Source organism: Podarcis gaigeae (assembly GCF_964106915.1).
Source record: "Podarcis gaigeae genome assembly, chromosome: 3".
Classification (NCBI taxonomy): domain Eukaryota; kingdom Metazoa; phylum Chordata; class Lepidosauria; order Squamata; family Lacertidae; genus Podarcis; species Podarcis gaigeae.
The window spans coordinates 119,535,934-119,552,489 of NC_139680.1; the positions used below are offsets into that span (position 1 = coordinate 119,535,934).

General features: G+C 46.5%; 1 protein-coding gene and 1 long non-coding RNA gene across 3 annotated transcripts in view; one reads left to right on the top strand and one right to left on the bottom strand.

Annotated features, from left to right (window-relative positions):
- The first annotated feature begins 1,848 nt into the window (after window positions 1–1,848).
- LOC310842150 overlaps window positions 1,849–16,556 on the top strand; it is a 237,583-nt gene continuing 222,875 nt past the window's right edge. For both annotated transcript variants that reach the window (XR_014562932.1, XR_014562933.1), the window contains exon 1: window positions 1,849–1,952. This is a non-coding gene — a long non-coding RNA (uncharacterized lncRNA). The remainder of the gene's footprint in view (window positions 1,953–16,556) is intronic.
- EPHX2 (epoxide hydrolase 2) overlaps window positions 12,421–16,556 on the bottom strand; it is a 97,221-nt gene continuing 93,085 nt past the window's right edge. Inside the window, exon 19 of the mRNA XM_083733464.1 lies at window positions 12,421–14,078. Within this exon, the coding sequence (XP_083589590.1) occupies window positions 13,994–14,078 (85 nt within the window). The 3' untranslated portion in view covers window positions 12,421–13,993. The remainder of the gene's footprint in view (window positions 14,079–16,556) is intronic.

The window sequence follows — 16,556 nt, forward strand, 5'->3', positions numbered from 1 at the left end:
TGAGTAAATTAATTGGACTTAAAAGGGAAATTTGATCTACGAATTTGGAGCGAGCGGGGGAGGTGCAAAAAGGAAGTCCGCCCCCCCTGTTGTAGATGGCTTAACGGAAGGATTTGACAACTAAGATCGAGAGATGAACTTGCTTACTTGAAAAAAAAAAATTAACTTCACGAAGGGAAATTACAATAATTGTGCTGGAGGAGAAGATTGGTTTGTAGGAACTAAAGTGCAACCCCCCCGGGAACCGGGAACGATCCGCTATGAGAGACTGGCGAAGAGACACAGAAACTTTGACAGCTGTCAAAGTCGCTGTCAAAGCAGGAAAACAAAAGAGAACTTTGTTACGATGGCTTTGCTGGTTAGATTTGTTACAATTTGGACATAAATTACTGGAAATAAAGGCAACAAGTTATTTGACTTTTGGGTCTGATCTGGAAAGAAATTAAGTTACCATATTCCCTCTAGAGGGAGGATGGGACATTGCAACAGTAGCAGCAAGTGGAAAAATACCACGAATTTGCGCAGGATCTGTTATCTCTTGGGAAAGCTGCAAAAACGAAGCATTATTTTGTCTACAGAGGTCTCTATACTAAAGGAGACAATGGATTTATCTATTGAAGAAAGGAAGGGACTTGACGTAAGTTTATGTTCCTGAATAACAAAAGCCTCTGTGGAGAACAAGAAGTTTCTGAATTAGAAGGTTTCTGCAGCAGAACAGGAAAAAGCAACCTGAGGAATAAGAGCTGGACTAAACTTGAAGTTGGAGCATTTGGAACATCCAGACTTTAAAAGGATCAAGAAACAGAATTTGAGTTATACTCTTAAACATAGAGGTCTGAATGGAAGAAGAATGAACTTTTCTGAGAGTTTCTCCGAGATTGGACTTTCTGAAATTAAAAGCTATCAAAAGACGGCAAAGTGGAACTGAGATATAGACGTGGATGCACCGGGCTGGCAGTAGACAATGGATGAACTTTGGGGATCGGAACCGGGGATTGGGGGGGGGGGGAGATTTGGAACCCAAAGGCTGTAAAATTACATATCTTTTCTTTCTTTTCTTTTTTTCTTGTCTGTTGTTTGAAAATAGGGGAATTCGTGGAAGGGAAATGGGGTCGACCTTAGGGAAGTATATTAAATATAAGGAGAAATGGTTAACTAAGATAAATAAGATAAATTAATTAATTTGGAATAAATGGGTTATTTAAAATTATAACAAGGCTCAAAATTCGGGGTAAGAATTTGTGGAATCAACTTAAGGGAAATGGAATACAAGAGGGGGAGGGGGGGGAGTCCGGGAAAGATGTTACTGAAACTAAGTGTAAACTATATTTTTCTTTTCTTTCTTTTCTTTCTATCTTTCCTTTTTATTCTGGAAAATTTTAAAAATATTATTTTTAAAAAAAAGAAATTAGGGGGGCACATATTTAAATTTGTTAAATGTTCCAAATATTATGCATAAATGTATCCTTTCGACTTGACAGCTCAGAGAAGTTAAAGGTAAAGGTAAAGGTACCCCTGCCCGTACGGGCCAGTCTTGACAGACTCTGGGGTTGTGCGCCCATCTCACTCAAGAGGCCAGGGGCCAGTGCTGTCCGAAGACACTTCCGGGTCACGTGGCCAGCGTGACATCGCTGCTCTGGTGAGCCGGAGCCGCACACGGAAACGCCGTTTACCTTCCCGCTGGTAAGCGGTCCCTATTTATCTACTTGCACCCGGAGGTGCTTTCGAACTGCTAGGTTGGCAGGTGCTGGGACCGAGCAGCGGGAGCGCACCCCGCCGCAGGGATTCGAACCGCCGACCTTTCGATCGGCAAGTCCTAGGCGCTGAGGCTTTAACCCACAGCGCCACCAACTCCTTTGCCAGTTTCCTTCATTCCACCGCCAATTTGCTTCATTGGCCAAGGACTTGGAAACCACTCGGTCGCCGCCATAATCCCTCAAGCCGGAGGTCAGGTACTCACAGGAAGGTACTCATAGGTGTCAATCACTGGGCAAAGGCACTCCTCCGGACTTGCCCAGGTGGCAGACTATGCAAACCAAAGTTCTATTGTCCCTTTGTAGTAGGTGCTTCAAAGTGCAAGTAGATAAAGAGGTACTGCTCTGGCGGGAAGGTAAGCGGCATTTCCGTGCGCTGCTCAGGTTCACCAGAAGTGGCTTAGTCCTGCTGGCCACATGACCCGGAAGCTGTACAACTGCTCCCTCGGCCAGTAAAGTGAGATAAGCGCCGCAACCTCAGAGTTGGCCACGACTGGACCTAATGGTCAGGGGTCCCTTTACCTTATTAGGTGCTTAGAATGTACTTCCCAATACATATCCTGTAAATGCCTGTTGCCCCAATACATTCCTCCTATGTTAATCATGTATAACCCTCCCCTTTTCTGAGGTAGCAATGATGTAGTGATGATGCTTAATGAACTGTACGCTGGGATAAGAAAGTTTTAAAAGTCCTTGTCACCTCATCCACGAGGTTCAAAATTCCTCTTTGAACCTGTTGCACAATAAACTTTGGTCTACAGCTCTTTGCTCCAGTTGGTGGCTGGACTCCTTCCTTTATTCCGCAGGGACCCGCAGGCTCTACCTGACCAGCTGGGTGACTGAGCAGCCTCGCACCTAGATTTTTCCGTAACAAAGGAAATCATTAGATTTCACCAGGTGTCCTATGGGAGAGACCCAGTTTTCTGAGTGCAAGTTCTGGAAGTTGGGCAATAGGGGCAGTACAGGATTCCTTTGGGTGTACCAATCCCCGCTGCACCAAGGATTCCCTGCCGGAGCTGCTTCAGGTCATGGCAGATGTTCTCCTGGAGACACCTAGTTTGGTGGTCCTAACATCCATGACGACACAACCTTACATGGGGCTGCTTGGGACTTCATAGAAAGCATGGCAACCATGGGGCTGTCCCTGAATAAGTTTGGCCTGACTCATAGCCATGGACATGTCTTAGACCTCCTGTTTACCTCTACGGATGTGGGTGATTTGACACTAAGTTCCAGTGAAACCAAGTGCCATGGTCAGATCACTTCCTGGTGCAACTGGACTTCTGTGTGATCCTTCCCCTTCACAGGGAGGTGGGACCGATTCAAATGGGAGGTGGGACCGATTCTGCCCCTGCCACTTATTGGATCCAAATGGCTTCCAGAGAGTCGTTGGGGATGTCTTATCCCATGTTTATGGCCTCTCAGAAGATTCCCTGGTGGCTCACTGGAAAGTGGAGTTAACCAGGTTTTGAAGTGCCCTCTCCTTCAGAGCAGGAGAAAACAAGCTTGCTGCATCCTCCATAGGACAGCCCTTGAGATATTTGAAGATGGCTCTCATATCTCCTCTCAGTCTCCTCTTTTCCAGGCTAAACATTCCCAGTTCCTTCAACCATTCCTCATCAGGCTTGGGTTCCAGACCCTTGATCATCTTGGTCGCCCTCCTTCTTAAACTGTGGTGTTCAGAATCGGACACAGTATTCCAGGTCAGGTCTGACCAGGGCAGAACAGAACTGTGACTTCCCTAGATCCGGACACTATACTTCTGTTGATACAGTCCAGAATAGCATTAGCCTTTTTTGCTGCTGCATCACACTGTTGACTCATGTTCAGCTTGTGGTCCACCAAGACCCCTAGGTCCTTTTCACCTTTTCCAGGTGTTGCCCATATTATATTTGAGCATCTGTTTATTCCTGCTTAAGTGCAGAACCTCACTTTTGTTTTCATACTGGCCACACCTGAGGTCAACTGCAACTTTCTGCACTTGAGATTCCCAGTATTCAGAGGCTCACTGGACATAGTAATTGTGGCCAATAGCCATTGACAGGCTTATCCTCTGTGAAAAGTCCGGGCTGAATCAATGATACAGCATGACGTTACAACAGGTTCCGAGGCTCATTAAATTGCTCCATTTTTCCAGGAACTGAGTTCAGATTTATTACCCTTCATCTTATTTAAACTCTACAAAGATAGAGGAGGGAACGGTTGGAGACGAGGCCTTTTGAGATACATCAGATGAAAGAGTCGGTTTTTTTTCCTTTTTCTTTTATGGCTATCCCAGGCCAGTGCACAAAAGGCAAATTTTATGAAGGACTGTCATCTATTTCAATCACATCCCCACAGATATAAAATTTGAAAACCACAGCCTCAGTGAAGTCGATGGCTGTATGTCAGATTTACAAAGGGGGAAATGAGCTCAAATTATCTTCTTTATCAAGGCCTAGCATGAGACGGAAGGGAATGTGACCTAGAGAAGTGGGGGTGGGGTGGGGGGTGGAGAACTGCTGAAGTGGGGAAGGGGGTGGATTCAAGGGCAGTGAAAGTGGGCAAGCAGAGGGCAAGGGCAGGATAGCTGTGATTGCTGCTCTGCAGGGGGCTGGAATAGATGAACCTTGGGGGTCCCTTCCAGCGCTACGATTCTGTGATTCTACACTTCCATAACCCCTGCGAATATATACACACAGAACATCCACACACAAAACGGTACGGCAAATAAAAGGAAGTCCTTCATGCAGCACATGAAACTACCTTAAGGTCCACAAATGACAACACTTTGGAGGTCCCAAGTTGCAAGGTGCTTAGATCAGTCTCAACGAGGGCCAGGGCCTTTTCAGTACTGGCCCCGACTTGGTGGAACGCTCTGTCCCAAGAGACAAGGGTCCTGCGGGACTTGACATCTTTCCACAGGGCCTGCAAGACAGAGCTGTTCCACCTAGCCTTTGGTTTGGACTCAGTCTGACCCTTTCGTTTCCCTCCCCTTATGGTTTTGATGAGGCTGCATTTTAAATTGCATTTTATTCTGTATTTGAAATTGATCCCCCCCCCCATTATGTTTTTACTGTAATTGTACTGTTGTTAGCCACCCTGAGCCCGGCTCTGGCCGGGGAGGGTGGGGTATAAATAAAATTTATTATTTATTATTATTATTGAGAGCTGGACCATAAAGAAAGCTGATCGCCGAAGAATTGACGCTTTTGAATTCTGGTGTTGGAGGAGACTCTTGAGAGTCCCATGGACTGCAAGAAGATCCAACCTCTCCATTCTGAAGGAAATCAGCCCTGAGTGCTCACTGGAAGGACAGATCCTGAAGCTGAGGCTCCAAGACTTTGGCCACCTCATGAGAAGAGAAGACTCCCTGGAAAAGACCCTGATGTTGGGAAAGATGGAGGGCACAAGGAGAAGGGGGCGACGGAGGACGAGATGGTGGGACAGTGTTCTGGAAGCTACTAACATGAGTTTGACCAAACTGTGGGAGGCAGGGGAAGACAGGAGTGCCTGGTCCATGGGGTCATGAAGAGTTGGACATGACTCAACAACTAAACAACAACAGGTTGCTTCCTGTAGCAGGGAGTTCCACAGTTTAACTGTGTGCTGCATGTAGAAATACTCTCTTTTCTGCACATGCACACTGCGGGAGGCAGTGGAAGACAGGAGGGCCTGGCGTGCTCTAGTCCATGGGGTCATGAAGAGTCGGACGTGACTAAACGACTAAACAACAACAACATTATTACAGAACTCCCTCCCACAGGAGGCAGTGACAGCCGACGACTTGGATGGTGTTAAAAGAGGATCAGAGAAATTCCTGGACAAGAGGGCTATCGGTGACTACCAGCCTTGATGGCTAGGCTCTGCCTCCACGGTTGGAGGCAGCGATGCTTCTCAATACCAGTTGCTGGAAACCACAGGAGGGAAAAGGGCTTTTGTGCTCAAATCCTGCTTCTGGGATTCCCCTGGGAGAAAAGGACGAGACGGACCATTGGCCTCACCCAGCAGGCCATTCTTATGTACTCAGGGGCTTCTTGCTAGGTTTTCACGAGCATAAAAATGGACGTGCCCCTCTATTACTGGCCTCAAATGGACTCTCTGCTTCAGTTTCACCTCCCCTTTACGGCCTCACTGTCTTGCTCGGAAATCCAACCCCAACCCAATGAAGCGGCCGTTCTTTCTTGCCTCCTGGAAGTTCAGAGAAAAGGCAGGCGAGAGGGTGATGTGGTAAGGTAAAGGGAACCCTGACCATTAGGTCCAGTCGTGACCGACTCTGGGGTTGCGCGCTCATCTCGCTCTATAGGCTGAGGGAGCTGGCGTTTGTCCACAGACAGCTTCCAGGTCATGTGGCCAGCATGACTAAGCCGCTTCTGGCAAACCAGAGCAGCGCATGGAAACGCCGTTTACCTTTCCACTGGAGCGGTACCTATTTATCTACTTGCACTTTGACGTGCTTTTGAACTGCCAGGTTGGCAGGAGCAGGGACTGAGCAATGGGGAGCTCACCCCGTCACAGGGATTCGAACCGCCGACAAGTCCTAGGCTCTGTGGTTTAACCCACAGTGCCACCCGCGTCCCCCCAAGTCTCCTGCTTCTTTCTCACTCCTCGGAGGCTGTGTGCTTCGGTCTGAGCCAATTTGAATTCATTCCCCAAGACGGTGTTGGAGATAAGCAGTGTCCAGTGCACAGCGGAATGATGAAAAGTACGTGCCAACATGCTCTATATTACTTTATTTACACTTCAAAGCTGGTAATTTACAGAAAAACATTTTCCCTCTGCCGGAGCAGAGAAAGGCATCCTCTCTCCTCTAAAGCACGGAGAGAATCACACTGAACTGCAAAGAACAGTGAAAAACAGGAAACCAGTGTACGTCACATCCAGTCTCCCTTCCCGTGAGAAAACCCAACAGCACTTGACTGTGGAATGTAAACATTGTCTTGTGACAAGCACTTCGCTGCTCAGTGAAGGAAGCAGAAACCAACATCCTCCCCCTTTCTGTGAACATCACTGGGCAGCGTGTTCGTACAATATTAGTACAAACCCAACTTCTGCACATAGGTACAGTGTTGATCCCTTGATACAATCTTGGACAATACATCAGCAGGAATTTCATTACCTGGCATATAGGACACCGTTACGAGTCCCTTTTGAATACGTTCCCTAGCATGTTGCAACTTTAATTGCAAGTGCTTCGTGCTTTGCTTACAACCTTCAGAATTCAGCAAAGCCAAACATGCTTTGTTGTCCTGGTAAACCTGGATTGGACATTTGACAGGAATTTTTATGTCTATGCACAATTGTAACAACCATTCACAATCCTTAAGTGAATAAGACAGTGCATTCAGTTCAGCTTCACAAGTACTTAAGCTAACTGTTGTTTGCTTCTTGCATGACCAATCAAATAGACCCTGATTGTACTTATAGCAAACTCCAGACGTACTTTTCCTGTCTGTAGTGTCACTTCCAAAACTTGCATCTGCAAATATCTCAAGACCACCAGACTTCTGATTGTTAAATCTCAGTCTGTAATGCATAGTGCCTTTCAAATACCGCGCTATGCGTTTCAGAGCTTTCCAATCCTTAACAGTAGGATTGTTGACTTGTCTGCTTAGCAAATTACAGCTAACAGCAATGTCAGGTCTTGAACATCTGGCAATGAAGTTTAGCTTGCCTAGCACACTTCTGTACAGTGTAGTATCAGAAAATGCTTCTCCAGTGTCATCTACCTGATAACCTGTTGTCATCGGTGTGTCTACAGGGTTAGCATCCATCAGGTTTAGTTTGCTTAACACATCAGCAATTTTACGTGACTGGTGTACTAGAATGTTACCATCTTGATCTCTCTCTATTTCCAGAGATAGGTAGTTGTTTACCTCACCAAGATCTTTCATGTCAAAGTGCTCTTTCAATTGAGCTAGGGCATTATTGTACATTGTGATATCCTTCCAAAAGAATAAAAGATCATCAACATAAAACAAACAATACAGTTTCTTTTGCCCCTCCTCTTTGACAAATACGCATGGATCAGCTTTCCCTTGCTTAAAACCTAGAGAAAACAATACTTCAGTGAGTTTTGTGTGCCAACACCGTGCACTTTGTTTGAGACCATAAAGGGACTTCTTCAGAGCACAAACAAATCCCTGTTTTACCTGTACGCCATCAGGTGGAAGCATATAAAGTGATTCATCTAGAGATCCGTACAGAAAAGCTGTATTCACATCATGGTGACTAATGTGTAGATTCTCTTCTGCAGCTAGCTTGAGCATAAGCCTAATGCTCTCATACCTCACGGTGGGTGAGTAGGTCTCGTGATAGTCTTCACCTGGTACCTGTGCAAAACCTCTGGCTACCAATCTGGCTTTGTGTCTGACTATCTTGCCATTTTGATCTGTCTTCGCTTTGAAGACCCATTTGCTTCCAAGCAGTTTCATTCCTGGAACTACTGGAACAAGGTCCCATGTTTTGTTCCTTTCCAAGGAATCAAGCTCAGCCTTCATGGCATTTAACCATGGCTCAGCTTCCTTTGAATTCAAATCCTGGATTTCTTGGAAACTTGAAGGTTCAAATACCTTCTTGGAGCTTTTAACAGCTGTTACTGCTATCTTGGCAAACTCATCAGCAAATCTCTTTGGAGGTCTGCCTTTTGTTGCTCTCTGTGACCTGCGAATTAGCCTTAAGTCTTCAACACTCTCCTCTTCCTTCTTAGGAGAAAAGTGACCTATTGTGAACAATGGTTCCTCCAATTCTTGATCAGAGCTTTCAGAGGGTCGCATAGAGGCTTTCGCACTCTTGAAATCCTCTGAATCACCCGATTCAGTTTCAGACTCAGAATCAGAACCTTCATCAGTGGGTGTGGGTTGTTGTGGTTGCTTTTGACTATCCTCAGTCTCATCACTGTCATCAGGATAACATTGGAAAATTCCCACATTCTCCCCCCACTTGGCATTGTACTCAACACTTCTTGTGAGCTTAATTTCCTTAGAGTCAGTCATCATTATTCTGTAAGACCCTTTCTGATAACCTAGAAAGATACCATGCAATCCACGCTTGTCTAACTTGGAGCTTTGTGGTGAGTGAACCCACATGTCAGAACCAAAAATTTTCATGTGTTTGATGTATGGCTTCTTGCCAAACATCTTCTCATAGGGGGTACAACCAATCGCTGAAGATAACCTGCGATTATAACTGTAAGTGAAACATGAGAGAGCTTCGGCCCAATAACTCTCTGGAAGATTGGCATCATGCAGCAAGGTTTTTAACCCTTGAAGCAATGTCTGATTTGCTCGTTCCGCAAGTCCATTCTGCCATGGCGAGCGAGGACTAGACAAATCGTGTTGAATTCCTTTCTCAGTCAGAAAAGCTTCAAACTGCTGAGAAGTGAATTCTCCCCCGCGATCACTGAAAAGAGTCTTTACCTTCTTTCCATGCACATTTCCCAACCAAGCACAGAATTCCTTGAACCTTGGAAAAGCCTCTGATTTCTGCTTGAGATTGTACACATAAATATACCTGGAAAATGCATCAATGAGAACCATGAAGTACCTGTTTCCACCCAAAGAGGGCGCTAGTGGTCCAACCAAATCAGCATGAACAACCTGGTATGGTTCTGTAGCTTGCCTACTAGACACCTTACCTTTCGCAGCCATTTTTACTTTGTTTGCTGCGCATGCCTTGCACTTCATGTGGTACCTGCAGGGTTTAATAGTCATACCTTCAACCAAGGCAGGCATTTTAGATACTGCCTCAAAATGCAAATGACCAAATTTTCGATGAAAATCGTGAATACATTCTGCATGCAAACTTTTGTTAGAACCTGCAATGCAACAAGTGTCATCCTGCACAACATCATCAAAATACAAAACATACAAACGATCAACATATTCAGCATGCAATACATAATCATTTTTCTTTGTGATGATGCACCTTTTGTTCTTAAAGGAAACGTCAATTTTCCGCTCATTCAGCTGTCCAACGCTGAGCAGATTATGCTTGGCATCTGGCACATAAAGCACATCCTGTATCGATAAGTCCAAACTGTGAAGAACAACAGTTCCGTAGCCTTTACTGGGGATTGTGTGGTCATCCGCCTGGTGAATCGCACCTTCCTGCGGTGTAAAAGACACGAACAGTCGCTTATCGTTGCACATGTGGTGGGTCGCCGCTGAATCAACAACGAAGAAAGATCTAGACGTCTTCTGGACCTCTGCAACCTTTGGAGTGAAGCGTGAGACCATTGCCTTGTGCTGCGTTGTCCTGGACACCGGACCTTTGCCTTTGCCTCGGCCTTTTCCACGCGATGAGCTTTCGCTGCGCTGCTCTGTCTTGGCCCTGGGATATCTACATTCCCTCTTCATATGGCCTAGACGTCCACACGAGTAGCATTTCACTGCCTTCAAAGCTTTGGCGCCATCTGGTGGTTCCACTGCACTATGGGATGACGTCTGTGAAGACTCCCCCTTGCCCATGCAGCTATCACCCTGGCGGTCTGCTTCATTCTGAATCATGGCAGTATCACAGGCTACTCTGAGTTGAGCATTTGGCTGATTGGCATCAAATTCCCCACTTGCCTCATCCAGCCTTCTGCAGCTAGCCATCATGACTCTGGCATTAGCCTTCTGCATCATCTCTGCTGCTTTAAATCAGGCTGCTTTATACATGCTGCGTCTGTGTACAGCTGCTTCAATCCAAAAGCAAATTCAAAAACAGCCTCTGCTTTGTGAACCTGTGCCTTTCTGCTTAACTGCTTTGCTTATCTGCAACTGCTGCAAAACCTCATTCCAAAGGCAAGTTCAAAAGTGAAAGTTCTCTCTGCTGTCTTAAATTCATGCTGCGACACTGCTGCAGCTGCTTTACTTTCGATTTCCCCCAGCATAGGAAAAATTTATCCTTCTAGCCTTTTGCCTGTGCCACGGCAAAACCGGCTATAAAAGTTCAAAGTCCAGCCATAAAGCCATTAATTAGAAGCTGGCAGGCTGCCCGGAGCTGTAGCACATACCTCATCAAATCATCTTGACGTGCAGAGATATCGTCCGATCCGGCCCTCTGCATTCCGATCCTTTGCCGGCACTCCAATTCTTTGCTCCTTTGTTCCTTTGCCAGGAGCCCGACTTCTGGAGTCCATTCTCAAAACACTGCGTTTTTCTGGGCCCGGAACCAAATGTTGGAGATAAGCAGTGTCCAGTGCACAGCGGAATGATGAAAAGTACGTGCCAACATGCTCTATATTACTTTATTTACACTTCAAAGCTGGTAATTTACAGAAAAACATTTTCCCTCTGCCGGAGCAGAGAAAGGCATCCTCTCTCCTCTAAAGCACGGAGAGAATCACACTGAACTGCAAAGAACAGTGAAAAACAGGAAACCAGTGTACGTCACATCCAGTCTCCCTTCCCGTGAGAAAACCCAACAGCACTTGACTGTGGAATGTAAACATTGTCTTGTGACAAGCACTTCGCTGCTCAGTGAAGGAAGCAGAAACCAACAGACGGATCCCGCTAACTGCTGTATCAAACGCTTTCGTTCACACCCTCCCAAATAAATCCCACCTTACGGCGCCCCGTTTTGTGTGTAATCCTATAAAAATAAAAGGCCACCAGCTCTGTCAAACGTGATTTAGTCTGCATAAACCTGCCACCAACCGCTTTATAGCTTTGGCAGCCGGGCTGGGAGGTGGGGAGTTGCGGCGGCGAGAATTAGTTCCTGAGCAGTTTCTCTCTCTGTATTATTTCAATTCCTTTTTCATGAGAAACAGAACTGTGATTTAAAAGGAGAGGGCTTTTTAAAACTCTCTGCCTGCCTGCAGTCTAATGCTGAGTAGCTTATCTTTACTCTTCTCCTTTGGAGTAGGGCATTTAGGGAAGGAAATGGAGAAGGCTCGCAGCAAAGGCTGTCAATGCTTTGAACAGGGTGGTCATACAGGACTTTAAATTTGCAACGAAGCCTGGTGCTTTGTCTATAAAGAGCGAGATCGACTGACACATGTGCCTCCTTTGATGTCTCTTCGCTCACCCTCCCTGAAAAAGCATTGTGTTCAATGTGACATCCGGAACTAGCAAACTTCGGCCTTTAGTGCTCTGAAAGTGCGAAGGCCCTGGAGGCAGCTCCTCGCTTTCCCAATCAAGCACGTATGTGTGAACAGGGCGCTCTGGAGTCGGAAGGGGTGAAGCTGCCAGCCTCACCGCATTTTGCAACACAACTGATGATTTGGGTTCCATCGCCTCTGCCCTGCTCAGTGGTTGCCAACACCTTGGCCGGCTGCAGGGCGAGGCAGGACCTCTCTAAACTGAAAACTCAGGGATGGGGAAGGCTGCCCGCTGCCACCCAGACTGTCCCTTTCAATCGCAGTGTGAAATTGTGGGGCAGGCCTCACACCCTGCCTGTCCCCATCTGCCTCAGACAAGAGGCGCATGATTTCTGTTCTCACCCTGAAGCAAAGTTCTTAACCCAAGGTACTATTTCCGGGTTAGCGGAGTCTGTAACCTGAAGAACAAGGCGAGAAAGTTATTTAAATGGATATGTATAAATATGCAGGGATGGCGGGGAAATTAAAGGAAGGGAAGTTGTTGAATGTTTTTATTAAAAGAAGGATATTAACGGTGGAAATGTACATTTGAACGTGAATGTGATTTTTGAAAATGGTAATAAAGAAAATTGTACTAAAATAATTTTAAAAAAAGAAACACAGTTTGTAAACTTCTTTTTTTATTCCAGTTACTGATTTTCTACAAGTAGTTGTTGCAGCAATCAAAGGAGCAGAGAGGAAGACCTTTCCTCTAATCAACGTAAGCCAATAATTCACTATCCCAGTAAAGAGATTCCTAAGGCACTCTGAAGCTGCAGAAGCTTAAGCCAGGGCTGGGTTTTTTTTGTTCAGCAGTAAGGCACATGTTTTTCATGGAACGTGGAAGGCCCAAGACTCAGTTCCTGGGACCTCCGGTTAGGCACAGCTCTGTGTTAGAATCCTGACGCCAACTTCTGAGCCAGAATTTGCATAATACTCTCTCCTAGTCTCCACGATTTGTCCTGATTTTCCTAGTTAAGGCCAAGGGGCACAGATGCAGGGCACAGAAACCTCACCCTCACTTGGTGGAAATCTTCGTGAACAGATTCTCTGGCTTTGGGGGTTTCAGGGAAGTTTTTAATGTATGACATATTTGTGGTCTGTGTGGAAGCTGCCCAGAGTGGCTGGGGAAACCCAGCCAGATGGGCGGGGTACAAATAATAAATTATTATTATTATTATTATTATTATTATTATTATTGGCTTACACAATTGCAACCAAATCTTCAAAATCTTACAGGAGGGGTGGAGAAGCTGTGCCCTTGCAAATGTTGCTGCACTACAACAATCACCATTCTGGGTTTGCAAAGCTGGTTTCCCTCTGATGCTTAAACAGTAGTTTAAGTGCTGCCGACTTACCCAAATTGCAGGCCAGGGTTTGACCCCCTCGCCCCATTTTTGTAGGATGTGCTTAAGAACCACAAGCTCCTGACGACTTGCATGTCCTTGGGAAACTGCACTTCAACAAACTAGGAGGCCTCCTCTTCAGGCAGGTGCCTGGATTGAACTAGATAGTTCTTTGGGTCTCTTCCAACTCTACAATTCTTTGATTCAAGGAGGAGAAGGAGGAAGTGCTTATTCTCAGTCCAATAAACCATGGTGTGTTGGACCCGAAACTCTTAAGGCAGGTGAATTATCTTGGACAGTTTTCTTAAAAATATAATCATTCTTTCACTTACGAACTTTCAGCAGAATCAATATGAGCTGAAAACTTGTGGGGAAGGGGCTATTTCTGGTGTTTTGGGCTTTGTGCTATTAAAACATGATTGTTAGTCCATTTTCTGTTGTTAAGAATGAATGACATTATATAGTGGTACCTCGGTTTTTGAACGTAATCCGTTCCGGAAGACCGTTCGAGTTCCGAAACTTTCGAAAAAGGAAATCTCAATACGGAAGCCTCAGAACAGAAAACTCAATACAGAAAACTCAATATGGAAGCCAGGTGGCATGTTTGACTTCAGAAAAGTGTTTGAAAACCAAAGCATTTACTTCTGGGTTTATGGCATTTGAAAACTGAAACGTTTGGCAATGGAGACGTTTGAAAACCAAGGTACCACTGTAACACATTTTTTTCCACACCACCATGAAAATCCATTTTGTTTCCGAAAGCACCCACAGCTGGCCAGAGCAAGTCCGCGATGGCTTCTTCCCAAAGCCAACCGCCAGCGCTTGAGCCAGGTTTGTTGCCCGGGTCCTGCTTAGAGCTTGGCCATCGACTGCAGTGGCACATCCTTGTGAACACCCTGCAACCACTCGATGAGGATCTTGTTCAAAGCCGCAGGCCTGAGAGGAAAATGCATCATTGGCAAGGCAGGTATGAAAAACAAAGACCTCAACCCAGTGCCCACAGAAACTAAACCGCCGCCAAGCCACATTCTGCGATTTTATTTTCATGCAGCACAGCTTTTCCATGCTCCTTTTCATGTGTGGAGGAGTGTGACCGGGGAAAGAACATGCAGACCATGCACAAGGTGGAAGGGAACTGTTCTGGCGCGCTCCCTGGGAACAGGAGCTGCAACGGAGTGGGACCGCATCTCACTTTCGCCATGAGCACACTAGAGTGGTTTTGCAAACCACAGTGACAGCGGCCGGGTTCACACGACACAGTAAACTGTGGCTTTACAGGGATCGCACAAACACAGAGAAGAGAAGACGGAGAGAGGAGATGTGAGAGCCGTCTTCAAATATCTGAAGGGCCGTCAACTGGGAGATGGAGCAAGCTTGCTTTCTCCTGACCTGGAGGGTAGGACCCAAACCAACGGGTTCAAGTGACAAGGAGATTCCTGCTAAACCTTAGGAAGAACTTTCTGGTGGCAAGAGCTGTTTGACGGTGAAAGGGACTCCCTCGGAAGGTGGTGAAATCCTTCAACTGGAGGTTTTTACAGAGCAGTTGGATGTCCATCTGTCAGGGATTATTTTGCTGTGATTCTTGTATTGCAGGGGGTTGAGCTAGATTGCCCCTGCTAATTCTATTCTATTCTATTCTATTCTATTCTATTCTATTCTATTCTATTCTATTCTACTCTACCCTACCCTACCCTACCCTACCCTACCCTACCCTACCCTGCAGAGGACCCAGAAGCAGCTTTCCTCCTCCACCACCTTCCTTAGCCTTGTCCTTTACAGAGCTAAGTCAATGTGTGGTTTACCATGCCATAGGAAGCAGAGTGTTTGGTTAGCCTTGTTAGGATTCATTTCCCATGTTGCAGTCATGGGATTGTTTTTATCGCATGACGGTGTATGTTTTCATTCCACATTGTGGGAAGTGACGGAGACAGGATCATATTACTGTGTTTCCGCGATGTAGGACTTTTGTCCTTTGTCCTTTCTCTTTGCTGTCTGATGCTGAAGAAGGAGGAGCTGAGTTACGATGCTCTGAGTGTATATATGTAAATAAACCTAGTTCAGCAAAAATGCTGCGCTACTGAGTCTGAACACTGATTGTCTATACTCTGCTGATCCTGAAGTGTGCCGATGCTTTTGAGGCTGTGATGTTCGGACTGGAAAAAGATTTTGAATCTCCTGAACGACTGATCAGGAAGCAGAGAATCTGCCAGTCGGGCTTGTGTCTCTGCCGGACTCCTACTCGTGTGCAGGACCTCCTGACAAGCCTCTCTCCTTATGAGCTGTATCTCGCCGTTGGTGTGGAAGCTTAAATATGAGTCCCAGTCTGAATGACACACCAAGTCACTGGCCTAGCTCACTGTGAAACAGGAGCAAAAAGGTCCCATTCTGCATCCTCTCCGGTTGCCTGCCAAAGATCCTGGAAGTTCCAGTCCCTTCTCCAGCAGGGATGGGGGTGCAGATGAGACTGTGGGGCTCGGAGACTCTGCCTCTGTATACCCCCCTGCTCTGTCTTAAGGTAAGTTACCGGGCCCTTGGTTCAGTTGGCAGGGGCAGCAGGTACTTGGTGGGTAGACTCGAAGTTTTGTGGGGAATGTTTCAACCAGGTGCCTGCAAATGGCTCCAGCCTTTCTGAACGTCCAGCCTGCAACTCTTAAGAGCGGTTTCATCCCTTTGTATCCCTCCAGGTCCTGCACTGGTGACCTCGGAAAGGCATTAAAGGTAAAGGGACCCCTGACCATTAGGTCCAGTTGTGGCTGACTCTGGGGTTGCGGCGCTCATCTCGCTTTATTGGCCGAGGGAGCCGGCGTACAGCTTCCGGGTCATGTGGCCAGCAGGACTAAGCCACTTCTGGCGAACCAGAGCAGTGCACGGAAACGCCGTTTACCTCCCACCGGAGCGGTACCTATTTATCTACTTGCACTTTGACGTGCTTTCGAACTGCTAGGTTGGCAGGAGCTGGGACCGAACAACGGGAGCTCACCCCGTCGTGGGGATTCGAACCGCCGACCTTCTGATCGGCAAGTCCTAGGCTCTGTGGTTTAACCCATAGCGCCACCCGCGTCCTTTAGGCATTAGGCAGGGATAAAAGCCTTGCACCACAATCCAGCTCTGGGCAACTGAGGGAATGGCTAAGACTAGCCAGCAAGGCTAACTCTTCACACCAGGGTGGGGAAACCTTTTCCGACGGAGGGCTGCCTGCCTTCATGGGCAACCCTTTTGTGAGTCCCTCGCCAGTAGTGCGTGTGGCCAGGGGCAAAGTGAGAGGAGCAATGGATGCGATTCATATATTTGAACAGCAGGGTACATTCCAGAGGTTTATACAGTCGTACCCTGGTTCTCGAAAGGAATCTGTTCCGTAAGTCTGTTTGGCTTCCGAAAAAAGTTCACAAACTGGAACACTTACTTCCGGGTTTG